The sequence below is a fragment of the Molossus molossus genome, unplaced genomic scaffold (genome assembly GCF_014108415.1).
Source record: "Molossus molossus isolate mMolMol1 unplaced genomic scaffold, mMolMol1.p scaffold_m16_p_22, whole genome shotgun sequence".
Lineage (NCBI taxonomy): Eukaryota > Metazoa > Chordata > Mammalia > Chiroptera > Molossidae > Molossus > Molossus molossus.
Genome location: NW_023425358.1, coordinates 32,217,563 through 32,244,043, shown reverse-complemented (window position 1 = coordinate 32,244,043; position 26,481 = coordinate 32,217,563). Strand labels below are relative to the sequence as shown.

At 52.3% G+C, this 26,481-nt stretch overlaps 2 protein-coding genes across 2 annotated transcripts in view; both read left to right on the top strand.

Moving 5' to 3' along the window:
* OAS3 (2'-5'-oligoadenylate synthetase 3) overlaps positions 1–1,507 on the top strand; it is a 49,248-nt gene extending 47,741 nt beyond the window's left edge. Inside the window, exons 30-31 of the mRNA XM_036276303.1 lie at positions 23–170; positions 352–1,507. Of these exons, the coding sequence (XP_036132196.1) occupies positions 23–170; positions 352–363 (160 nt within the window). The 3' untranslated portion in view covers positions 364–1,507. The remainder of the gene's footprint in view (positions 1–22; positions 171–351) is intronic.
* Positions 1,508–3,885: 2,378 nt separating this feature from the next.
* Positions 3,886–26,036, top strand: OAS2 (2'-5'-oligoadenylate synthetase 2). Its single transcript, XM_036277295.1, has 12 exons — positions 3,886–4,065; positions 4,266–4,320; positions 5,575–5,925; positions 9,406–9,584; positions 11,343–11,578; positions 12,082–12,223; positions 16,554–16,727; positions 18,924–19,218; positions 21,549–21,724; positions 22,925–23,163; positions 24,516–24,672; positions 25,730–26,036. The coding sequence occupies exons 1-12, from the start codon at positions 3,886–3,888 to the stop codon at positions 25,817–25,819; spliced, it is 2,274 nt and encodes a 757-aa protein (XP_036133188.1). The 3' UTR covers positions 25,820–26,036.
* The last annotated feature ends 445 nt before the right edge of the window (positions 26,037–26,481 follow it).

Genomic DNA, 26,481 nt, shown 5'->3' with positions numbered 1-26,481 from the left:
TGACCTTGGATGAACGTTGCAGGCCCATCATCCTGGATCCGGCTGACCCGACAGGCAACCTGGGCCACAATGCCCGCTGGGACCTGCTGGCCAGGGAAGCTGCAGCCTACATATCTGCCCTGTGCTGCATGGACAAAGATGGTACCCCCGTCCAGCCATGGCCAGTGAAGGTCAGAGACCTGTGGTCGGCAGGAAGCGGTGTGATCTGGGGAGGGGCGTGACTCCTCCCAAAGGGGCAGGGCCCACTCATGGCCCAGATGTGCCCCCTGCCTCCATGTCCTGTCTGTTCACATCGTCTCAGCTTCTCTAGGAAGGTTACAGGTAACCAACATATTCTATAACCTTCCCCAGGCTGCTGTGTGAAGCCCAGAGAATCCGTGGTTATACTGGATGGACAGATAGACACCAGCCCTCTGTGTGGGGAGACTCAGGATCACCTGCCAGATGTGTGTGTGTGTGAGAGAGAGAGAGAGAGACCACCTTGCTCTCCTCCCAGCAGCCCGCTCTGCTTGCCTAGCCCCACTGAGTCCCCCCTGTATCCACTGGGCACCGCACATCTCAAACACTCTCCCTTGGCCTACACACTGGAGTCCAGCCTTCATGGGTGGGCCCCAGCCCGGGTTTCCAGCTTCTCCATCACTCTCTGGTGACTCTAGTCTCAGATGCATCCCGCCCCTGCGGAGAAGGTCCTCCTGCTCCCTGACTTCTCTCCGCTCATCCTTCCTCCTGCTGCCACTCGTCTCTGACCTCCCAGTGGCTGCTCCTTTTCCCCCAGTCCAAGAACTTTTCACAGGGATGGTGGTCTTCATCTCATTTTTCAGCCACACTCAGTTGGTCGCGGCTGTCTGGAGCCCTGTGTTTTAAAAGAGTCTGAAGAATGGATACCTAGCTGGGAAGAGTGGCCTAATCAATTAGTGATGTCTGCCATAGATGCAGTAGAGGCCAGTAGTGGCTCGAGTGCCATGATTGATTAGCAATGTCTGGCCCGCGTAGAGGAAGAAGTGCTGAGACCTGCGGGACATGCATGTCTGGGCTACCGAGCAGCTCTGAGCTCAGCAGCGGGAAGCACGGCATGCCCTGATCGGCTACTTTTGTCTGCCACGGACAGACGGAGGGGCGGGGGCCTGCCTGTCATGCAGTCCCTCTCCTTGGACACTTCCACGGAAGCCTTTTCCCTGGAGGCCTCCTATTGTTCCCTTCCCACGTCACTCGTCCCCCAGTTTGCACATCTGAATGCCACGCCCTTCTTGCCTTCCTGGACCGTGACTGCGTTCCTGTCTTCCTCCTGCCCTATTGCAACACACAGTGGGGCCCTCCATCCCCAGCGCCCAAACGGGAGCAATGCCCAGCAACGCTGCCCGGCCTGTTTCTCTCTGCCCTCCAGGGCGAACCCACCAGGTGCATGCGGGAGGCATTCCTGACCCCCAGCCCAGTGACAGCGCCCCCCTTAGACAAGAACCAGCAGGGAAGGGCGCTCCAGGAGAAAGGGGTTCCGTCCGGCGGGCCCCCACCGGACCAGTGTCCCGCGGGCGGAGTCAGAGGGCAGGAAGCTGCTGCCGCCGGGCCAGCGCCACCGCCTCGCCCCCGCGGAGCCGGAGCCCACACCCGGGACCCCGCCAGCATCTCCCAGGACTCGCCGCCGGCCGTCCGCGCTGCAGGGGATGCTTCTGCGTGCTCCGTGGGAACAATCTGATTCCAGGCAGGGCTCCGGCGGCGGGAGGTCTGAGAAGCGAATGGTTGCGCCCCGCCCAGGGCGCTGTGGGCACCTCGTGGGTGGGGCGCGGGGTCCATCCCAGCCGGCGGACCAGGGCACGGAGGGGAAGCAGCCTGTTCTTAGGGGATACACATGGAAGTATTAAAGAGGAAGGTCTGGGTGATCATGGTGTGTCACTGCAGGGTTATCGATTGTAACAGCTGTCCCACCCTGAGGCTGTGCGTGTGGGGGGGCAGGGAGTACACAGGGAATCTCTGAGCCTTCTGCCCAACTTTGCTGTGAACCTGAAAGTGCTCTAAAAACCAAAGTATCACCGTGGCCAGCTTGGCTCAGCGTTAGAGCATCGGCCCACAAACCAATAGTCGCGGGTTGGGTTCCGGTCGAGGGCACGGACCTCGGCTGCAGTACCACTAGGGGCCGGCGTCGTGGGGGAGGCAGCCAAGATGACGTGTCTGTCACTCTCACGTCACTGTTTCTCTTTACTTCCCTCCCACCCTATCTGAAGATAAACAGAAAAATATCCTCGGGTGAGGATTAAAAAAAGCACTAGAGTATTTTTTTTTTTTTTTAAAGAGGAGAGGGGTTTGTATCTGCAACATGGTCCCCAGTGGCTCTGTAGTGAGGATACTGATGAGATGTCCCTGCAGAATGAGGGTCCATTGTGACATATTCTGGGTGAGGGTATAGGGGAGTTCTTTGTACTCTTCTTGCAAATTGTCTCAGTATTTCAAATTGTTTCAGCATAAAATCTTCTTAAAAAATAAAAAAAATAAAGCACAGACTTTGGAAACAGCTAGTGTGGTGTCAGAACCTAGCCAGACCATTGACTAGCTGTGCGACCGTCGGCAAATGTTTCTACCTCTCTGAGCCTCTGTGTCCTCACCTAAACAAGGTGGCTTCTGACCCCTGCCCAGCTGATCCCTAGGTGTTCCAGGTAAGGGGAGGGAAGGACCCTCAATGGGCAGGTGTGGGAGTCAATGTTCTACAAAAAAACAGAACCAGTAAGAGATCTAGATCTGGAGATTTATTTTAAGAAACTAGCTCATGCTATTGTGGAGGTTGGCAAGTCCAAATTCGGCAGGGCAGGCTGGCAGGGGGAAGACCCAGGGAAGAGCTGATGCAACTCCAGTCAAAGGCCATCTGCTGGCAGAATTCCCTCTTCCTCCAGGGAAGTCCGTCTTGTTTACATAAAGACCCTCAACTGATTAGATGAGGCCCACCCTAGAGGGTAATTAGCTTTACTCAAAGTCCACTGATCTAAATGTTAATCTCATCTTTAAAATACTTTCACAGAAAGATCTAGAATAATGGTTGACCACATATCTGGGTACCACAGCCCAGTCAAGTTGACACACAAAATCAGTCATCATGGCAGAGAAGGGCTCTGTTCTTCCCAGAGATGGGGATGTTTGGTTCTGTGTCACAGAGATAGTCACTGGGAGATTCATTTTCATAGCTCTGGACACAGGCATGGCCCATCTATCTCCCCTCCGAGCTGTGTGCTTCTGAGCCTGTTTTCTGTCCTTGCCGGGTGGGGTAAGCACCTGATGGGGGCCTGTAAGTTTCCATGTGTGCTAAGGAACTGGGCACATGGAAGCTCCCGCCCACTGACCACTGAGTCCAGCTCAGCCCTTGTCTTATGCGTCCCTGAGCCTGTCGATCACCTCTCTGGGTTTCTTTCTCCTTGCTGCTCTCAGAGTCTGAGTTCTCAGGTCACTGGGAACAGGAAGAGGGAGAAAGAGCTTCAGAACACGACCTCTGCCTCTATGAAATGGTATGAGCTTGACAAACACATACAGAGCCATCTGCTGGGGCCCGTTCTAAGCACTTGGCAGGTACACTTTTATTCCCGCATTCACCCAATGAGAATCCCCATTTTACAGACGGGGAAATCAAGGCACAAAAAGCAGGCAGTGTGCCTAAGGACACAGGTCTAGCAAGTATGAAGTCCTCATACTCAGGCTCCAGAGGCTACCTGTTTCCCCACAAGGACTCCGCCTCAGGACCCGGGGAAAGGCAGGATCAGGTAACCGGCGCTGAGGGGCGGGGCAGAACTCCAGTTGGAGGAAGTCAGCTGGGGTTGCTGGGGAGTTTCAGTTTCCTCGAATCTCACTCCTCCCAGGCTCTCTGTCTCCTCTGCTCCCTGCTCTGCCCTTAGCAGCCCCTCAGCAATGGAAAACTGGCTCTTCGGTGCCTACCCCAAAACTGTGTACTCCGTGCCGGCGCAGAAACTGGGCGAGTATGTCCAGACCTCGCTGAGGCCCTCTGAACACTGCCAGAAACAGATCGACGCGACCGTGGACACCATCTGTGCCGCCCTGCAGGAAGTCATGGCGATAGATGTGGCCAAAGTGAGTGGAGGGCAAGCTGGGGCCCCTGGGAGCTGGGAGAGTCATCGCAAGGCAGAGTGACCTGGTGCTGAGCACCTACTGCGTGCCGGACCCCCGGTGTGCCGCACCTTGTCTTGTCCTCCTCACCCTCGGGGAGAGGATGGATGTGGTGCAGAGTTTAGGAGCACAGGCTCGGGGCGGGCTCTGCCCCTTACTGCCAGGTGCCCCGGGGCAGGTCGCTTAACCTCCCAGAGCTTCAGTCTCTGAGTCTGTCAAGTGCGAGAGGAATGACACCCATCTGAACGTGTGATGAGGCTTCAGCACAGAACGTTCTTCGTCCGGACCTGGTACATAGTTAGTGCTCTGTAAGTTAGCTGTGGTTTCTCCCTGTTATTGTTCTACTCTCCCCGTTGACAGAGCAGTAAACTGAGGCTAAAGGGCTCCCGTGAAACTACCCAAACGCTGCTCTGTGGTTTTTCCAGCAGGAGGCTGTTGGGGACTCTCACCAGTTAGAAATGGTTGGTGCTGTGGGACAAAGCCCAGGGCTGAGGCTAAAGATTCTGGGCCTTTGGGGAGGAAAGGGTGCTGGGAAGTCCCCAGGACCCCAGGTAGGGAGGGGGTGGGAGGCCCTCCAGCCCCACCCCCACGCTCTCCAGCGCTGGAGACTCACATCTCTGCGGTCAGTGCTTTCCAGGATCTGCTTACACACACCCACGAGCCCAGCAGTACAGACACTTGGATGCTGGTGTCTCCTGGTTGGCCCAGATGAGGAAACTGAGGCACAGAGAAGTTATTTAGTAGCTGGCCTCAGAGATGGGAGTTAAACCTAGGTAGGAACACGCACCCTTCAGCACCATCCTGCTGGATAGTAACTTATCTCAATAGTAACTTATTTTCTAATGAAAATAGAACATGCAAAGAGAAAAATGCACGGAGCTAAGCGTACAGTCCGTTCGGGTGGCCGCAAGCAATGGATATTTGTGACCTACACCTAGATCAAGAAGCAAAACATTCCCAGCCCCCGAGAGCCCCTGCACTCCCTGTGCTGGCCCCACCCCTAACCTGGGACAGCCACGCCCCTGACTCCTAACAGCAGAGGTCAGTTTTGCCAGTATTTTAATTTCATATAAATGTACGGTGACCAATCACCCCAGTTTGCCTGGAACTGAGGGGTTTTCTGGGAAATGGGTCTTGCAACACTAATACTGGGTACAGCAGACCAGTTGGTCACCCTGAATAAATGAATCCATGCCCTGTGTGGCTTTGGTGTGTGGTCTCTTTGACCCATCCTGTTTATGAAATGTCTGCTGTTATGGGCAGGTGGTGTTTATCATTTCACTGATGTATAGTATTCCATGCTGTGGATACACCACATTTGTCCATTCAAGTGTTGAAGGCATTTATGTTTCCCTGGTTGGGGCTAGTATGAAAAGTATTGCTATGAGCTTTCTGGTCTTTGGTTGGACAAATGGATGCCTGCCACTCCACTGTAAGACTATGGTAACATTCTGGGCTTTTGCTCAAGTTGAGAAATACTACTGCCTACTGGGGATCCCTGTGACCCCCCCAAAGTGTCCAGAGTTTCACACCGGCTTCTCTGTCGCTGGCAGGGTGGCTCGTATGGCCGGAAAACAGTCTTAAGGGGCAACTCCGATGGTACCCTCGTCATCTTCACCAGTGATCTGGGACAATTCCGGGATCAGAAGAAAAGCCAACATGAAATACTCAACACAATCTGGGAGCAGCTGAAAGCTTGTCAGTGTGAAAGGAAGCCGACAGCCAAGATGGAGGTGCAGAGGCCCCACGGAGGGCTCGCCATCCGGCTGTCCACATGGTCGCAGAGCGTCACTTTTGATGTGCTGCCTGCCTTCGACGCTCTGGGTGAGCCCTCCAGGGTGTGCGGGCAGTATGGGTCTGGAGGGGTGTGTGGAGAGAGCAAAGTCAAAGAAAGGGTGATGGACAGATACCTTTGGTGCTTTCCAAAGTGGAGGACCGCAGGCCTTCAAGAGAGGAGGTTCCTCCTACCCTGGGCTTACTCTTTTCTCTAGGATTTTTTCCCCATCTCCTCATTGACTTTGGAAAAAATGCTCTGGACTCTAGAATCTAGAACAGAGCTTCTCAGATTGTGACAGTGCCCACAAGTCAGCTGGGAACCTTATTAAAAGCAGGTTTTGATTCAGGAGATCAAGGATCGTGCCCGGGATTCTGTATTTCAAACCAGGTGTCTTCCACGGGTGAATGGTTAGACGATGGTTGGATAATGGATGGACAGACAGATGATTGAATGGATGAATAGATCATTGATTGGAAGGATGGATGGATGGACGGACGGATGGATGAACGGATGGATGGATGGATGGAGGGATAAAACCCAGCATAACTAAAGTTTAGGACCAAGTACAGGTACATATATAATCACAAAACTAAATGCCAGAGATCAAATTCAACCCATTAAGCAAAAGGGGAAACTGAAGAAAAGGAATGTTCCCAGGGCCATATAGCCAGTAACTGACAGAACTAGAATAAAAGCTCAGGTCTTCTACGGCCCAGACAGGTGACTTTAAGGTGGACACACACACATCCCCACACACACCTGGATGGCTCACATTCACTGATGTGGTCAATTTCAGGGGAAAAATGCACCAGTTTGGAATAAAAGCAGGCCTGAGCTCTTATCCATGTCCCACGACTTACCCACCCTTGCCGACTGTAACCTTAGGCTAGAAACAGCTAGCTCGCAGGCCTTTTACGGTGGAGACTATGTCCCTGCCTCAAACAAGGCCTGGAGTCAAGCTGAAGAGATAAAGAATGTGACTCAGAATTCCTAGGAAATACAATTTTCTCTCCTCTTGTTGTGAGCATGGTGGTTGGAGAGCAGGCCAGAGCGCCCACTGCTGGGTTCAGCCTGTCATGCAAGGATGGTGTGAAAATGAGAAATAACCTCTTCCTCCCATGTGGTACCCAGAAACTGCCACCAGGTGGCAGTAGAGCTGCACACGCCAAACTAAGATCCCTTCCTAAAAGGAAATCAATAGTCACTTTCTGAGAAAAGTAACCTACTGGAGAATTCTTAAATTACTTTCTTTAGTAAATATTAACCTAACTAATCTGGCTTAGTCTCCACACCAGTCCAGGAAGACTTCCTTCAACGTGGCATCTCTCACCAACTGCTCTCTCCCCGGGGTCTTTAACACAAAGCAAGACCCATCAACTTACTTGACTTCTTGGTGTTTCAGTGTCTTCGTCTGTAAGTTATTTCTGAGGCTCATATATGTCACTGTACATACAGGGCTTAAGTGTGCAAGGGATCGAATAAGCACTCAAGAAATGTTGCGATATAATGACCATTACTGAGCAACATAGAACATTCTTTCCCTCAACCTCCTGTGTGCAACTGCCCAGAACCATGCCTAGCTAATAGTAGGAGGTCAGTAAATACCCGCTGGGGTGAATGAAAAGAACAAGCTGGCTCCTGTCTCCTGGTTGTTTATTTAAATATGCCTATAAACAGTGGAGGCCAGCTAGTGAGAACGGAAACCCTTTGATGACATTCTGTGACCTACTGCCATCTCCCCATTGCATTTTTTTCCGCAAATAAACCAACTTTAATAGATAGTATTTTGTATTTATTAGCACCTTCTTCAAGAACTGTAGATGCAGCCGTGGCCGGTTTGGCTCAGTGGTTAGAGCGTCGGCCCACGCACCAGAGAGTCCCGGGTTCGGTTCCTGCTAAGGGCACATACCTCAGTTGCAGTTTGTCCCCAACCCTGGTTGGGGTCTTGTGGGTGGCAACCACTCAATGTGTCTCTCTTGCATCTATGTCTCTCTCTCTCTCTTCCTCCCTCTCTCCCTCCCGCTCTATCTGAAGATGAATGCAAAAATGTCCTTGGGTGAGGATAAAACAAAAAAAAAGAACTGTAGATGCTTCACAAACATATCTAATTATCTCATTAATCCCCTTCAACAACCCTGTGAGGCAGGTAGTGTTCCCATTTTACAAGATAGGGAAACTGAAGCACAGAGAAATTAAGTGACTTACCCAAGTTCACACAGTTAAATTCACCAAAAAGCCGAGACCTGAGCACCTTAGCCTCCCAGCTCCCAGTTAAATACCTTATGAAAGAATCTTTAATGAAAAGTATCTTTAAAGAAAGTATCAAGAGTAGTATGTTATGGAAATAAGATCTTTCTGGTGCCATCAAGGAAAGACAAAACCCTGCACTGATTGGGTAAGAGGTAACACAATTTCTACATTAGAGCTCTGGCTGGTGTGGCTCAGTAGGTTGAGCATCATCCCATGTACTGAAAGGTTGCCGGTTCGATTCCCAGTCAGGGCACATGCCCAGGTTATGGTCGGGTGCATGTGGGAGGCAGCTGATCGATGTTTCTCTCTCACGTCGATGTTTTTCTCTCCCTCTCTCTAAAAAAAAAAAAAAAAATCAGTAAAAACATGTTAAAAAATAAATAAACTACAGTCGCGAGCTCTCTCCGCTTGGGTGTCAGATCTCAGCAGAGCTCATCGGGAACGCAGAGGCCCGGGCTCACTGATGCGGGAGGCTCCGCGCCTGTACTCACATCAGCTGTGCAGCCGGGTCCCGCAAGGCAGCCCAGTTTGAGAGCCACTGCCCGGCGTCACCCACCTCACAGGGCCCAGTGCTGTGGGGAGCACCTGCCAACCGGCATCCAGCCCCAGCCCCAGGGCCCTGCCCTCACCTGCCTCCTCAAGGTGCCTGGACCCTTGATTCTCTGAACTATAAACTCACCGGGCATGCTCAATAGCGGAATAGATTGTATGTGATACATAAACTTTTTCTTCTTCCAGCCGTAGGCCAACATCATTTTTTAAAAAATCTTCACCCAAGGATGTTTTTCCATTTATTTTCAGATAGGGTGGGAGGGAGGGGGAGAGAGAGAGAGAGAGGAACATCGATGTGTGAGAGACACATTGATTGGTTGCCTCCCACATGACCCCAGCCAGGGCCAGGACCCAACTGCAACCGAGGCACATGCCCTTGATCGGAATCGAACCCAAGACTCTGGTCCAAGGGCCTACACTCCAAGCACTGAGCCAAACTGTCCGGGGCCCAACACCATTTTTAAAAGAAACCATCTCTTCCCTACTAATTTGGAACTCTTTTTTCATTTATAATCATTTCTCCTTTCCCCTGTGTGCTTTCCGCTGACCTTGTCTTAAGCATCAGGGTCGGTTCATTGTGGAGCAGGGACAGCCACCACCTCCTCTTTTTTGCAAATACACTCGGCCTCTTACAGAGGGAGCAGTTTGCCATCAAACCACGCCCGGCCTTCACGGTGGGTCATCACTTCCATGACTGCGAACGTCCTTTCTCGCTCTCATTCCAGGCTCACGTGACAGGCCCAGCCCCTGGACTTATCGAGAGCTCAAAAGATCCCTGGATATGACCAAAGCGAGCCCTGGTGAATTCTCGGTCTGCTTCACAAAACTCCAGCAGAAGTTTTTTAACAACCATCCCAGAAAGCTGCAAGATTTGATCCTCTTGGTAAAGGACTGGTATCAACAGGTAAGTTTCAAATCTCTAGCTGTCATCCATTTCCTCTTGATCACGATAACCTGTGATCCAGTAAAGTGCAACAATCTGGAGTATACAGCTCAATGCGTTGTTATAGAGAGAGGATGTCCCCCAAAAAGTATACACACAAAAAGTGTAATTATAAAGCCATGTTTCTTCAAATACATTTCATTTTCAAAACGTAGCAGAATCTACAGACACCCTAGATACATAGTTTTGGGACACTCATTAATTTAAGCAACACCCAGATCAAAATCGGGCATGTTTCCTGCACCCCAGGAGGCAGCTTCAAGCCCACTCCCAGTTAGTACCCCCCCAAACAGTCCATGATCCTAACAGCTGTCACCACAAATTCCTTGGCTTGTGTTTCAACTTGATACCCATGGAATCCTACCATATGCACTTTGTGTCTGCTGTCTTCTGTTCAACATGGTGTCTGAAAGGTTTGTCCCCATGGGTGCGTGTGGTTGTCATTGTTCATTGCTTTATACTATTCCATTGTATCACCATACCACACATTTATCCATTCTACTGCCAATGGACATTTGGGTCATTTCTGAGTTGGGACTGTTATGAACTAGGTGACTCTGGATATGTTTTTGTGAATCCGAGCACTCCTTTCTCTCGGGTGCATATGCAGGAGTGCAACTGCTGGGTTATGAGGTATATGTAATAAAAACATATGTGTGTCTATACATATGCACATGGCATCTATCTGTACACACGTATGTGTACACAATGAGGAACGCATACCTATTTAACTTTAGGAAATACCGCCAAAGACAGACGGGCCCATCAAAGTACCGATGGTTTGACTTAAGATGATGATTATTATTTTTTTATCCTCACCCGAGGACATTTTTCAATTTTTTGTTCATATAGAGTGGGAGGGAGAGAGAGAGAGAAACATTGACGTGAAAGGGACACATCGAGTGGCTGCCACCCACACGATCCCAAACTGCAACCGAGGTACATGTCCTTAGCGGGAACCGAACCCGGGTCTCTCTGGACCGCAGGCTGACGCTCTAACCACTGAGCAGAACGGGCCAGGACAAGATTATTGTTTTTACTACAATGGTGGGACAGTGATAGGCATTCAGTAGAAACTGTACTCCGAATGCTGGCCTTTTCCTGGGCTGGACGATGCGGTACGTGCTCTCTCTCGTGTGTCTGGACCGCGGCAGTGAGCTTCAGCGCTGGGTCCGCCGCGGGATCGCGACCCTCGACAGCGTGCGGGGTGGCCGGCCTCTTCCGGAGGCCGTGGTTCGCGCCTGCACATCCCGTCCTGTCTACAAAATGCCCCGCTGTGTCTCCTACTTCTGGGGAGACGAGGAAGGCCATGGCTCTTGAGATGAAACTCAAGATCACCACCCAGCTGCACGCGTCCTGGGCGCTTTCACGGTGAGCGGGGCTCAGCTCTGACGTTCGGTAGGCCAGTTGTACGAGACGCATTTCTGGGCTCCTTACGTTGGGTTTATCCAGAGGGAACCTTCTTGTCAGTTGAGCCGCATCTGTCATTTTCCCAAATGTTTGTACCAAATTATACTTCCATCAGCAACGTAGGACACTCTCAGGTGCTCCGCGTCCTTGTCAACACGTGACATTGTCAGTCCATCGTTAGGCGGAGTCCCGTTAGTCCCTGGTTGGGGACAGGGACTTCTTACGGACGTCTGATTTCTTGATTTCGGACCCCTGACCTGGGAGGAACTGGGTCTCCAACGTAGCCGCTGCCCCTTTTTTTGCCCGCAGTGCCAAAAACAGTCGGCGAGCCCGTCCTGGCCGCCCTCGTACGCGCTGGAGCTGCTCACCGTCTATGCCTGGGAACAGGGCTGTGGAGCTGAAGATTTCGATATAGTCGCGGGCCTCAGAACCGTCCTGGGGCTCATCAAGCAGCAGGAGCAGCTGTGTGTCTACTGGACGGTCAACTACAACTTTGAGGATGAGACCGTCCGGAACATCATGTTGCATCAGATCCGATCATCAAGGTACCAAGCGTCCACGGCCCTTTCTCTTTACTGCTTCATCTGTATGCTCGACTGTACCCCTTACACTGAGAGCTCAGCCTTGTCCTTCCCAGCCAAGGATGCCCCCCAAGAATGCCAGCGGCATTGGGTAGGGAGGTGAAGAGAGGTCTGTCTGAGGGCGAGAAACCTGACCGATGCTTTTCACGTTCCAAACCATCACATTTTGGACCCAAAACAAACACTTGAGAGGTACTTTTCTTCCTAGAAGGAAGAGGCTAAGAGAGAAGAAAGGTCAGCAGGGAGAGACCATTTCATGACTTTACTAATGGAACATCTGTCCAACAGAGACCCAGGACCAGAGAGGCTGGGCATCTTAGACAAAGCACCTCAGCAGCTGAGAGAAACCGCAGGACTTAAAATCCAGATTACCAGAAGCCCAGTCTAGGCCTCTTTCCCCACAACTGACTTCTCCTCCCACAAGCAGCCCAACTGATTTTTTTTTTTTAATCGAATGAAATTCATAGGCCAGTCATCTTGGATCCAACGGACCCAACCAACAATGTGAGCAAAGATCAGCTGTGCTGGCAACTGCTCAAAGAAGAAGCTCAACGCTGGTTGTCTGATCCCAGCCTGCAGGAGCATCCCGGACCACCCTGGAATGTTCTGGTGAGAGGGCTTTTCAAATATAGCTCGTGGCATGCTTCAGGGGGGCCCTCCTGACACCCAGGGTGCAGTCGTACTCAAGGTCGCCGTGTGTCAGTTTGCTAGGGCTGCTGTCCCGTGTCCTGGGTGGCTTCAAGCAACAGCCATCTATGCTGTCACAGTTCTGGGGGCTGGAAGTCCAAGGTCAAGGGGTCGGCAGGGCTGTGCTCCCTCTGAAGGCTCTAGGGGAGGATCCTTCCTTGCTTCTTCCAGCTTCTGTGGCCTCCAGCTCTCCGTGGCCGTGGCAGCATTGACACGTAGCCTTCCCTTGCGTGTCTTCACAACGTCTTCCCTCCCTGCTGCCTCTGTGTCTCTCTCCTCTTAGGAGACAGGTCATATTGGGTTAGGGCCCCCCTAACGACCTCATCGATTGTCTCTTGCAAGAACCCTCTTTCCTGACAAGATCACGTATCTTTTAGGGGGACGCAGTTTAATCCACAACATGCTGTTAGGGGTCTCTCCTTCCAGGAAAATCGTGGCCGAGTCCAAACTGAACAAAGAGCAAAGGGGCGCACCTGCAGATGAGAGATTTCGACTCATTTCTGCAGGGGGGACGGATGAAACGGAGCAGAGCTCGGGGGAGGAGGGCGGCAGGCACCCCCGCGGATGCTGGGACAGGCTCTGAGACACGGGGCTGGAAACAGGAGAACGGAGCCAGGGGCCGGCTGTCAGAGACTTGACTTGGCCCCTCCCACCCCCCAAAGGAGGAGCAAATCCATCATCACAGCCTCCCCTGCACTCAGTGTATCAGAGAAGGACAGTCCGACAGGAACATTCTCAGGTTAGACCACTGAATCCATTAAGCATTCCTGGGAGTCGTGGGGCGGGGCAAGGGGACACAAAAACTTCACTGAGGCCAGAGAGGCGAACTAAATTCTACATGTCACAGAATCGGGACTCCTTTCCGTCCAATTTAGGGGGGGCCAGGATCCATATTCCATGTGCACAGAAAGGTGAGGGCCCGTTGAGCAAAGATCTGGATGTAAACGGAGATGGAGATGAACTTACCCAGCTCACAGGGCCCACAAGTGAACAGGAAATCCCCTAATCGGACCCAGAAGGATGGGATGCTCTGAGCAGTCGCCCCTGGGCCCGCCCCCCTCGCCCCTGCTTCCACCGGACTCCTAGTCTTGGCTCCCAGCCTCCTAAGACAGCTTGGCAAAGAAGATGCCCCCCAACCTATGCTTCTGAAAACTTTCAAATGGATAGAAAAGTTGCAGAAATGGTCCGTGAGCTGCTGTGTGCCCTTTCTCCAGATGCCCAAGTGATTAATACCGTCCACACTGGGTGTGACGGTCTGTGTGTGTGCGTGTGTGCACTATCGCCGTCATCAGGATTATTACTGTAGTTGTTTATTCTGATCATTTGAGAGCCGGCTGCCAGATAGCTCTTCTCTTCACCCCTAGATGTTTCCGCAGGCATCTCTGAGAGCAAGGACGTTGTCTTGGGCAACCTCATGCAGGCGCCAAATTCCAGAGGTTCAGAGTCACAGCCGGCAGGTTCCCAAATGCCATCGTTTCATTAGGACGTCAACGCGATGTCGTGGGCACTCAGCCGGCAGTAACATTGGTTTTGTTACACGTCCTTTTGCTTAAAGTCACAGAACCGATCCGTGACGTTGGGTGAGGACTTACGATATTATTCAGTATTGTCTAATACAACCCACTTTCAGATTTTGCGAATTATCCTGAGAATGTCCTTTAGAGCCATTTCCCGCCCCCCGCCCCAGTCCAGGAGCATTTAGTTTTCAATGCCTCTTCTAAACGAGCCCGTGATTCCTGCTTTTGCCCTTATGGGTTTGTTATCGCCTTCAACTTCTATTTCCAAAGTTATGAGGCCACGCCGCTCACTACAGCTGTTGGAGGCAGTGCGGACGCAGGGACCCCGAGATCCAGGGACTGGAGGGCGCGCACACACACTATGCTGCCCAGCGAGCGAGGCAGGGCTGATGGTTAATTTGCCTTCAAGGGGACACTGTCCTCAGCAACTGTGACGTCCTCTTAACATCTGGGGCAACCAAGATTGACCTTCACCATTGAAGCTGAGCATCTCCCCCGCCCCCAGGACAGCTGGCCCATCTGATCTGTGCTCACCGGCAAAAAAGACTGCATCTACACACAGCAATGTACTCATTTTCTTTCCCCTTTATTGGTTTTAGAGAGAGAGGAAAGGAGAGGGAGAGAGAGATAGAAACATCGATGAGCAAGAACATCGACTGGCCGCCTCCTGCATGCCCCCCACTGGGGATCAGGCCCACAACCTGGGCATGTGCCCTGACCGGGAATCGAACCTGCGACCTCTAGGTGCATGGGTAGATGCTCAACCACTGAGCCACACCAGCCGGGCCATACTCAATCCCTTTTACTACTGTTAAAAAAATAATAATAAATAAGGAAGGAAGGAAAGAAAGAGAAAGAAAGAAAGAAAAGAAAAGAGAGAAAGAAACTTCACGGCATAAAAGAACATGAATTCATTATCTTAAAGTTCTGGAGGTAAGCCATCCAGAATCAGCCTTATGATGCTGAAGTCAAGGGGTTCACAGGCTCGGGGAGAGTTCGTTTTCTGGCCTTCTCCAGCTCCTTGAGGCTGCCTGTCCTCCTTGGCCCGTGGCCCTTCCTCCATGCTCTCTCCTGACCTCTGCTTCTAGCCCTAAACTTCTCGCTCGAGCTCTGACCCTCCTGCCTCCCTCTTGTCAGGACCCTGTGATGACATGAGGCCACCTGGGTCGTCCTGCACAGTCTCCCCGTGTCGAGATCCTTACTTTAATCACATCTGCAGAGTCCCAGTTTCCACGTAAGGTTCTGGGGGTGAGGACATGGACATTTGGGGGGGGGGGGGTCACTATTCTGTCTACCACCAGTGAGAAGCAAGCTTTTCCTGAAGACTGGAGCCTACAGGGGAGGCTGACCATTATCCAGTGGGACAGGGCACAGAACAGTCTCCGGTGGGGTGTTATGAGCAGACCCCCACTGTCTGAACTTTTCTACCCAAGAGGAGAGAACTGTAGTTCTTTGCAGATGTCAGACCCCATTAAGAAATCAGAATATGGTTTCTTTCCAGAAATGACCACAGGTGCAAGGGAGTGAGCAGGTCCTACCCTCCATGGTCCCATTTGATTAGAGAGCAGAGAGCTGTCTCTTCAGACTGAACACACAGTCTGGTCCCAGGACAGCCCTCTCAGCACACTCAGAGAGAACAGCCTTCCTTGCTGTAGAGGTTCAGTAGTGTCCCCCCAAATTCACGTCCACCCAGCTCCTCAGAATGTGACCTTCTTTTTCTGCTTTTTTTTTTTTTTTAAATATGTTTTTATTGACCTTTTAGAGAGAAAGGAAGGGAGAGAGAGATGGAAACATCGATGTGAGAGAGAAACATCCATCGGCTGCCTCCTGCACCACTGGGGATCGAGCCCGCAACCTGGGCATGTGCCCTGACCGGGAATAAAACCTGGACCTCTCAGTCCAGGGGATGACGCTCAGTCCACTGAGCCACACCAGCCAGGCAGAATGTGACCTTTAGAAACGGGGTATTTGCAGGTGCCATTCGTTAACATGAGGTCATCCTGGATTCGCATGGGACCTCAATCCAATAACCAGTGTCTTTGCAAGAAGACACACGGAGACACAGGCACAGAGCGGGGAGGCAAGTGCAGGGACAGGGGTCAGAGGGACGTGCCCACAAGCCGCGGAGCACCGAGGATGGCTGGCGCCACCAGAAGCCGGAGGAGGGAACAAAGGAGCCTCCCCGAGGAGATCAGAGAGAGCGTGGCCCTGCCCTCGCTCTGAGTCCGGACTTCTAGTCTCCCGAACCGTGAATGGGTGAATTTCAGGGACTTTCGGCCACCCGGCTGTGATTTCCTATGGCAGCCCTGGGAGACCGACCCAGCGGGGCCCCGCCTGTTGAGACGCTGATAGAACCTGGAGAGAGACATGAGTACGGTCATCAGAAATCTACGATAGCTGCAGGAACAGGAGAAGGGAGGAGCAGAGGCCAGGGGAAGCTGGCAGGCGCTGGCCACCATGGACGACGCCACGGCTGGACATGGGAACAGGGCAGTCTGGAGTTGGGGCGGGAAGGAACTCGTCCGGAGGAGGGTTCAGTTCTCGACGAGGGGAGAGTTTTGTTTCTGCGGGGTCTTGGGTACCACCCTCAATTCTCAATATGTTCCTGCGATATGTCACTAGACATAACGATGACGAAGATACCAGGGTTGGGGAGCAGGAGGGTGAGACAGGAAGAGAACCTGGGGCCAGCTGGCAGGGGGCCGCTCACAGGGGGCTTCTTCCACCCTCCCCAGCCGGTACCACTGCACGAGACGCCCGGCCACCTTCTGGATAAGTTCATCAAGGACTTCCTCCAGCCCAACCAAACTTTCCTAAGTCAGATCAGCACAGCTGTTGACATCATCTGTGCATTCCTTAGAGAAAACTGCTTCCGGCGCTCAACCACAAAGCTTCAGAAGCCTGTCAAGGTGAGCACTGGCCCGGCTCTTAAAGCAGCGGTTCTCAACCTGGGGGTCGAATGGCCCTTGCCCAGGGGTCGCCTAAGACATACCAGTAGCAAAATTACAGTGATGAAGTAGCAACGAGAATAATTTTATGGCTGGGAGTCGCCACAACATGCGGACCTGTGTTAAAGGGCCGCGGCATCAGGAAGGTTGAGAACCGCTGTGCGGTGTTACTAGCAAGATGCCAAGCGGTTTCTGGGAGGCTTGTCTCCCAACAGAGGCTTAAGGGCAAAGGATGAGGGAGGGAAGCTGGGGAGGTGGGCAACTAGGACACTGGTTTCCGGGGCGGGGGTGGTGCTGATGGACTGCTTAGGTCATTAACAACATTTTTGCGTTGATGTTCAGATAGAGTGGGAGGGAGAGAGGGAGGAAGAGAGAGAGAGAGAAACATCGATGTGAGAGAGAAACATCGAGTGGTTGCCACCCACGCGACCCCAACCGGGGCCGGGGACAAACTGCAATCAAGGTACGTGCCCTTAGCGGGAACCGAACCCGGGACTCTCTGGTCTGCGGGCCGATGCTCCAATCGCTGAGCCAGACTGGCCAGAGCTAACAACATACTTTTTTGTTTTTAATCCTCACCCGAGGACATTTTTTCATTTTTTGTTCAGGTAGAGTGAGAGGGAGAGAGAGGAACAGAGAGAGAGAGAAAGAAACATCGACATGAAAGGGACACATCGAGTGGCTGCCACCCGCACGACCAACCAGGGCCGGGGACAAACTGCAACCGAGGTACGTGCCCTTAGCGGGAACCAAACCCGGGTCTCTCAGGACCGCAGGCCGACGCTCTCACCGTTGAGCCAAACCGGCCAGGGCTAACAACATACTTTTGACTCCATCAGCACCCCAGGGCTGCTGGCATCCTTGGCGGTCCTCAGCTTGCGGCTGCATCCCGCAGATCTCTGCCTGCTTCATCCTGTCCCTTCTCTGAGTGTCTTCTCCCTTTCCCTTCTCTTCTAAGGGCACTTGTCATTGGATTTAGGGCCCACAGATCCCTCGTTCAGGCAAATCCACAAAGACTCTTTTTCCAAATAAGGTCACTTTCACGGACAGACCTTTGCAGGGCCACCATTCCGACCCCCACAGAGTCTCAGCTTGGTGTCCATGGAACCAAAGACACCTCTGAACCTCTTCCTTGTTTCAGTGACTAGAGCCTGGTTTCTCCCACCCCCTGAGCGAGAGAGTCAGTGGACTGGATTATCCTGCCCGTGGCCCAGAGGCTCCCCTCTGTCTGCACGAATGAATGGAGTTGGAGAAGGGATTCATTGCGGTTCTGTATACAAGCAATGGAACACCCTCTTCTCCCCTCTAACCTGCATAGCAGGGCATTATTTACCCCTGGGTAAAGGGGTCATTTTTCCTATAAAAACAGGATGAGCTTCCCAGGGGCCACCAGGAGCATGAGGATTGGTGCCCAGCACTAAGTCCACCGCATCGTGGCATTGGGAGGGTCCTCTGCATGGCAGCTGGCTTCTCCCCCGCTCACCCTCAAAGAAGCCACCAGCCAAGGACTTGTGTTTACAGACAGCACCCCTCGAGATAGAATGAGCCTGGCAGCTCACGCAGGGGTGGTCAAACCAGGGCCAGCGAGCTAAGAATGGCTTTTCCATTTTTACAGGGTTGTTGAAAAAGAGAAGGGGTGGGGAGAGAGAGGTGGAGGGGGGAGGAGGCAGGAAGGAGGAAGGAAGTGGAGAAACGCTTTACCAAGAGTGCCAAACCGCGCATCTAAGTGATGCCTGTTCATCCAACATTGCCCGGATTGCAGGAGAAAACGGATGAACGGGGGCGGGGGGCGGGGCAGATGAGAACTTTCCACATCATGACTGCATCGCTGAGTTCCTTTCAGGTCGCGGGAATTGCACGTGAAATACGCTTTAGGTTTAGGACAACAGCCTGAGAAGTAGGTCATTTCTAACCCATCCGTATAAATCAGCACCTCGCAGGGTGTGAGAACAACAGCCTTCGGAACCCTATCGTTCCATTCCTGTGAAAAACGAAGCGGTCTCCTTCAGACTCTGCCCTCACTGGGCCCCAACTTGGGCTCTACCCCCAGCAGCCTCCTGAATGGGTCCAGCCGGTGGGAGCCCATGGGGGTGAGGGGCTGGCGGTCTAGACTCTAGACTCCAGAATGCTGTATCTCACCCTGCCTGTCCCCACTAGGGAGGGTCCTTCAGCAAAGGCACCACCCTGAAGACCGGCTCGGACGCCGACCTCGTGGTGTTCGTGGACTCGCTTGAAAGCTACGCCTCTCAAAGGGACGAGAGATGCAAAGTCATCAAGGAAATCCAAGCACAGCTCGAAGCCTTTCAGCGCCAAGCAGCCAGTGAGCAGGAGCTTGAAGTGAAGTTTGAGATTTCGAAGTGGAAGGCTCCCAGGGTGCTGAGCTTCTCCCTAAAATCCAAACAACTCAACGAAAGGGTCGACTTTGATATGCTGCCGGCATTCAACGCGCTGGGTGAGATCCCCACCTTTGCTGCTGGAGGAGGGCGGCTCTGGAATGATGGTGGGAGGGGGGTGGAGGGAAAGCCAGGTGACAGTAGTGGGTCCTGGGTCCAGTGCCCCCAGCAGGTGGCATTAATAACAGCAGCAATAGCCCTGGCCCCTTTGGCTCAGCGGTTAGAGCGTCGGCTTGTGGTCCAGAGAGACCCGGGTTCAGTTCCCGCTAAGGGCACGGACCTCGGTTGCAGTTTGTCCCCGGCCCTGGTTGGTCGTGTGGGTGGCAGCCACTCGGTGTGTCCCTTTCATGTCAATGTCTCTCTCTCTCTCTCTCCCTCCCACTCTACCTGAACAAAAAATGGAAAAAATGTCCTCAGGTGAGGATAATAATAATAATAATAATAATGGCAGCAATACAGTAGTCCCCAGTCCTTATTCACGGTTTTGCTTTCCGTGGCTTTGGTGACTGGTGGTCAACCGTGGTCGGGAAATATTAAATGGAAAATTCCAGAAGTAAGCAATTGATACGTTTTAAATTGCAGGCCATTCTGAGTAGCGTGATGACGTCATGCCCCTTTCAGCCTAGGATATGAGCCTCCCTTGTCCAGCGTCTCCCCCTGTGTTCGCTCCCAGCCTGGTAGTCACTTAGTAGCTGTCTTGGTTATCAGACCCATGCCGTGGAGTCATAGTGCTTGTGTTCAAGTCACCCTTATTTTAGTCCTTAATGTCCCCGAAACTTAGGAGTAGTGATGCTGGCCATTCAGATATGCCCAAGAGGAGCCGTAGGTGCTTCCTTTAAGTGAAAAGGTCTGTAGGTACAGGCAGGTATGTTACTTAGTGTACCTTCCACCTGTACACATTTTCATTCCTCGTTTGAGGACCCCAAGATGCTCACAGCTTATTGTCCCGTGGTGTCATTCACAATATCTATCAGAGAATGGGGTGCACAGCACTTCCTTACATAGGTATAGAAAAAAATGCCTCAAGTATCAGTAAAGGGAATTAAAGAACAGATTGTGGGAGGAATTCTGGACAAAGACAGGAAGTCTGGGTGTTCAACTTCAATCTTAGGCAGAAATGTCCCTTACAAATTCAATTCGTGGGTGACAGAAACATGATGGGGTATTAAAAGAAACTAAGGCTATTTCAGGCATTTCCCAAATCTACACCACAAAGTGCCTTCCCTCTGAAGGGTTCTTAGTGTCTCTCAAAGAAAAAATAACGATTGGGGGTTGGCAAACTTTTTTTATAGGAAGCAAGATAGCAAATCTTCTCGGCTTTGAGGACTATATGGTATCTCTCACAACTACTCAACTCTACTGTTGTAGCCTGAAAGCAGCCATAAGTAATACATTAACAAAGGGGATGCCAATTTCAATAAAACTTTATTTACAACAACAAGGCGTGGGCCAGATTTAGCCTGGGGCCATAGTTAGCAAACTCCCAGTCAGTGCTATCCAAAAGGTCTTTCTGGCCCTGGCCTGTGTGGCTCAGTGGTTAGAGCGCTGGCCTGTGGTCCAGAGAGACCCGGGTTGGGTTCCCGCTAAGGGCATGTACCTCGGTTGCAGTTTGTCCCCGGCCCTGGTTGGGTTGTACGGGTGGCAACCACTCGATGTGTCCCTTTCACCTCAATGTTTCTCTCTCTCTCTCTCTCTCTTTCCCTCCCACCCTATCTGAACAAAATATGGAAAAATGTCCTCAGGTGAGGATAAAAAAAAAAGGTCTTTCTGTGATCATGGGAATACTCTCTATCTCTATACCTATTGAGAGCTTGAAAAGTGGGTACTGTGACTGAAAAACTAAATTTATTTATTTATTAAATTTATTTAGTTCCTAGGTAATTTGATTTTAGAGAGAGAAGAAGGGGGGAGAGAGACAGAAAGAGAGAGTGAGAAACATGGTGTGAGAGAGAACTATCCATTGGTTGCCTCCTCTATGCACCCCAACCAGGGATTGAACCCACAACCTAGGTATGTGCCCTGACCTGGACTTGAACCTGCAAACTTTCTGGTGTACAGGACAGTGCTCCAACCAACCAAGCCACCCGGCTAGGCAAGAAACTGAATTTTTAATTTGATTTCCTTCTAATTAATTTGAATACAAACAGCCCCATTGGCTGGCGGCTACCACACTAGACAGAAGCATTTTAATAATATCACTGGTATTCATAGACCATATCATTTGTTTCAATATCTCATTCCTCTAGAGTTGCTCCCAACACCTGACACATACACTAATAGAGTTAGAAATCATTTCCCAGAATTACATGGTATTTGTCAAAAATGTTTTGAAAACTGCTACTTTCTATATGTATTAAGGCATAATGTAATTATATCTCCCCCACACTAGATAAGTTGAAACCCCGCTGGAGAGTCTACACCGAGCTCATCAGTCTGTATAAAAACACAGACACCCCGGGGGGAGAGTTTTCACCCTGCTTCACAGAGCTGCAGCGGGACTTCGTTATGTCCCGGCCCACCAAGCTGAAGGATTTAATTCGTCTGATGAAGCACTGGTACAAACAGGTGTGTACCGATGTGTGCAACCAGCCCTGACCGAGGGCTCCGTGAGCTCACTCCCCCGTGCTGGGGGGGTCGGGCCGCTTTAATCCTGAGGATGTTGGTGGAGGGTCCCATCACCAACCCTATGAAGTTGGGTCGGGCGTAGAGCGTCTCCTACCATCAAAGCCGCCACACGGGGCTTCTTCTGCCCTTGCTCTGACACCCGAAGGATTCTGCCTAGGGAGGGCATGCCTGCAGGTCGCCAGCCTGGCTTTCCTCCTGCTCGGTGCCGTCGCTCACAGACACCGGAGCTCTGTCCTGCAAGGCAGGTTGATGCTGCAGGGGGAGCCAGGGGCTGCATTTTGGGGGGCTTTGCTTCGCCCCTGCTTCTCTTCCTTCGTTCCGGAGTATTTTCACGACAGCAAACGCACAGCACGTTATCGGCCCTTGCCTGCGATGTCTCCTTTCTGTGTCTGGCTCCCTGGAGCCTGAGCTCTGTGGTTCCCATCCTGGAACATTCGAGAATCATTCCACGCCCAGCCCCAGGGTGCTCAGAGGGCTTGGGGCTACAGGGTGACCTTGAGCAAGTCACTTCACTTCCCTGAGCCTCCTGGCTTCATCTAAAATGCAGTCATGATGCCTACTCTGAAGGGGGATTGGGAAGATCAAGAACGACCTAGGGAGCCCTGGCCAGTTTGGCTCAGCGGTTAGAGCGTCGGCTTGCGGTCTGGAGAGACCCAGGTTCGGTTCCCGCTAAGGGCATGTACCTCGGTTGCAGTTTGTCCCTGGCCCTGGTTGGGTCATGCAGGTGGCAACCACTCAATGTGTCCCTTTCATGTCGATGTTTCTCTCTCTCTCTTCCTCTCTCTCCCTCCCACTCTATCTGAACAAAAAATGAAAAAACTGTCCTCGGGTGAGGATTAAAAAAAAAAAAAGAATGACCTAGGTAAAAAGCCCGGCCCCATAATTAGCACGCAGTGGGTTTGTAGTAAGATATAGTATAACTCTAGGAAACCACGCATGGCCAGATCGCGGCAGAGAAACCTGCCCACCAGAGGCTACGTGGATGCCCACAGCCCTGCACTGCCCGGACCTCCCCAGGTCACTCCCACCCACGCTGCGTCTCGGGGCTCAGTTGCCAGGCTGTGGCTCCAGGAGTCCTTAATGTTCAGTGCGCCTCCCTGCCTTGACCGGTATGGTCTGATGACACCCCTCTTCTTTCAGTGCGAAAGGAGACTGAAGAAAAAGGGGTCCCTGCCCCCCAAGTACGCCTTGGAGCTGCTCACCATCTACGCCTGGGAGCAGGGCAGCGGGATGCCGAAATTTGACACCGCCGAAGCGTTCCGGACCGTCCTGGGGTTGGTCACAAGATACCAGCACCTCTGCATCTTCTGGACAGTCAATTACGACTTCGAGAATAAGATCGTGAGGGATTTCCTACTGACCCAGATCCAGAAACCCAGGTGCCCCAACCCCACCCCCTCCTTTCCTTAACCTGATTCCCTCCAACACTACCTCAGCGACCTGGATTCTCCCCTGTGGGGTCATGATTCTTCTTCCTCCTGTGAAACTGGGCGGGGAGGGGGTGTTGCTAACCAACAGCCTGCAGAGGTGAAACCCTAGGGAGGCAGAAGATGTCATCCAGAAGAGAAGGCGGCCCAAGGTTCCAGGTCCCTGTGTGGTCTTCTTTCCAGGTCACAAGGGAAAGTGTAGATTTGTTAGCAGGTCCCTGAGAACTACGTGACCCAGCCTGTGCGTGTCCCTGGGAACTAACGATGTCATTCGCAGGCTAGTTGATCCTCCGGGCTTCTTATTAAGTCAGGTTTTATCTAACCTTTCAGCCCCGCGTCCCACAAAGCCTTTATCCTTCAAGGATAGGAGGAATCTCAGCTCATCTGCTTGGAGCCACCGGCAAGGGACAAAAACAATGGAAGCCAAAGACAAGGAAAGGGAGAAAAGAAAGGAGTGTTGAGAAAGGATAGAGGGCAAGAAAGAGCACGAGATACCCTGGGTTGCCCACCATGGGTGTGGTCAACTTGGCAACATCATATATTTGGTTATGATTAGACATCACGGTTCAGTTTCCTGGCATGGGGATGTTTGTATGATGCCTTCATGTAGATAATAATGAGCAGCTTTCAAAGCATTCTTTTAAAATCCTCACCCGAGGATATTTTTCGAAGGGAGGGAGGGAGAGAAAGAGAGAAACATCGATGTGAGAGAGACACATCGATTGGTCGCCTCCGGCAGGTCCTATCCAGGCCCGGGACTGAACCGCAACTGAGGTGCGTGCCCTTGACTGCAATCGAACCCAAGACCCTCTGGTCCGTGGGCCGACGCTCTGACTGCTGAGCCAAACTGGCCGGGGCTCGGAACGTTTTTGTTTTTTTTATCCTCACCAGAGGACATTTTTCCATTTCTTGTTCAGGTAGAGTGGGAGGGAGAGAGAGGAACAGAGAGAGAGAGAGAAACATCGATGTGAAGGGACACATCGAGTGGCTGCCACCCGCACAACCGACCAGGGCCGTGGACAAACTGCAACCGAGGTACGTGCCCTTAGCGGGAACCGAACCCGGGTCTCTCAGGACCGCAGGCCGACGCTCTAACCGCTGAGCCAAACTGGCCAGGGCGCTCGGAACGTTTTTGACGAGTATAATTTGTCCTATGAAATTGCTTCGCCGAGCCTGAGTACATTGGAATTCCTGATCTGTAAGTGACAAGGACACATCGGTTTGCTGCAGAGAGGAGAATGGGCCCCCAACTCTGAGACCGCTGGTCCTAGGAAGTCCCTAATGCCTTGCAACCCCTCGTGCAGGCCCGTGATCTTGGACCCGGCCGACCCCACTGGCGACGTGGGCGGAGGGAACCGTTGGTGCTGGCATCTGCTGGCGAACGAAGCTGCCGAGTGGTTGTGCTCCTCTCTCTGCTGCAAGGACCGGGCTGGAGATCCTGTGCAGTCGTGGACAGTGCCAGTAAGAAGGACCTCAGGGGAGTGTCGGCTGGACATTGCCGGGGACGGGCTTAGACCGCAGAGCCTCTCCTGCTCTCGCCACTTGGAATTGAGTCAAATGACAGATCGCCCAAGTCAGGAGCTTAAGCCTTGTTTTCGCTTTTGTGTTTTTCTTGCCATGACAAGACATCCTGAGGCAGGCAAGCCAGGACTCTCCTAACAGCGCCACTGGGTGGTCTCCACCGTGCCACCGTCGGCATTTAGGGCTGGGTAGTTCTCCGGGGGGAGGGGGCCGTCCTGGGCCATCTAGGATGCTGAGCAGCACCCCTGGTCTCTGCCCACTAGATGTGACCGTGCCTCCAGACATTGGGGTCTCTGTGCCTGCAGGTGGCGGGGTCACGGTCCAGGCAGGAAGAACAGAAAGGGAAGGGTACCCACCCAAAGGTATCTTCTCAGAAGCCTCAGCCGGCAAATTCTCTTGCATTTCATTGCTCGCACCTGTCACGGGGCGACCTGTTACTTAAAAGTGGCTCCAAAAAGTGGGGGCAGGGGAGCGACGATGACCGTGGATGGGGTTCGGTCAGCAGCCGAGAGTGTCTGCCCCACCTGTTCACAGTGCCCCTCCTACCGAGATACCTGCCACTAAGGACACTTGGTTCTCCCACCAAGTTCTTTCGTTCTCAGAGTTCTTTCAAAACGGGGGTCCTCAACCTCCTCTCGGGCCAGAGAGCAAGGTAATTCTTTGTCATGGGGGGCCGTCCTGTGCTTTGTGGGATGTTGAGCAGCGTCCCAAGTCTCTACCCACTAGATGTCATCCAGCTGTGACCATTTAAAATGCTCGAGTCATTGCCTCATGTCCTGTGGGGGTGGGCAGCGAAGACACCTGCTCTCGAGGAACCCCGCCCCACTCCAGGGTCACCTTTCATTATCCAGATCTATGCTATTAACAAATACCCCAAAATGATCCCAGGTCATAGTTACCCTCTCGGATAGATTTCCTTCTTCTTCTTTTTTTTAACCAATGATTTTAACTGCATGGGACACATCTTATCCTCACACATCTGTTTCTTTGTTTTCAGACAGTGCAGATGCCAGGAAGTTGCGGGGTCTGTACGGCTCCTGTTGTCAACGAGATGCTCTCCTACAGAAGTCGCGGAGTCCTAGACTGAAGGAACCTCTGGAAGCCGTCTGGCGACGGCTTTTGAAGGATCGTTTCACCGTGTAGACCTGTGTCCCAGACGCGTTCTCACCGCTCCTCCCCTCGCTTCTTCGACCCCTTTGTGGATCAAGACGGCCACGTCCTTCTTGTCAAGTCTCCCCTTGCCAGATTCTCACTCCGTGAGGGAACTACCTTATTCAGAATATTTGCTCTTGCCCTGGCCGGTTTGGCTCAGCAGTTGGGGTGTCAGCCCCCGGACCAGAGTCGCAGGTTCAATTCTGGTCAAGGGCATGTACCTCGGTTGCAATTCGGTCCCTGGCCTTGGTCGGGGTCATGCGGGGAAGCAGCCAATCAAAGTGTCTCTCTCACATCGATGTTTCTCTCTCTCTCGCTCTCGCTCTCCCCCCCCCTCCCTCCTTCCCACTCTATCTCAAGATAAATGGAAGAATATCCTCGGGTGAGGATTAAAAAAAAAAAATGTGCTCTCATCTGTATTTTTCCAATTAGCTCCTTCCTTTTCCTTCAAGTTTTAGAAGACAGTCTCTCCATATTCTGAAAGTAAAATCCTTTATCAGCCCCTTGGTTCCCATAACCCTTCCCCTCACCCACCTCCCTCGGGACACAGCCCTACCTGTCCCTGCTGGACTGAAGGTCTAAGCCAGTAACAAACCA

Excerpts from the sequence above, each read along its gene's own strand:
- OAS2 (XM_036277295.1), top strand. The coding sequence starts at position 3,886 with ATGGAAAACTGGCTCTTCGGTGCCTACCCCAAAACTGTGTACTCCGTG. Across the intron at positions 5,926-9,405 it reads GCCTGCCTTCGACGCTCTGG|GCTCACGTGACAGGCCCAGC; the intron begins GTGAGCCCTCCA and ends CTCTCATTCCAG. Across the intron at positions 12,224-16,553 it reads GACCACCCTGGAATGTTCTG|CCGGTACCACTGCACGAGAC; the intron begins GTGAGAGGGCTT and ends CACCCTCCCCAG.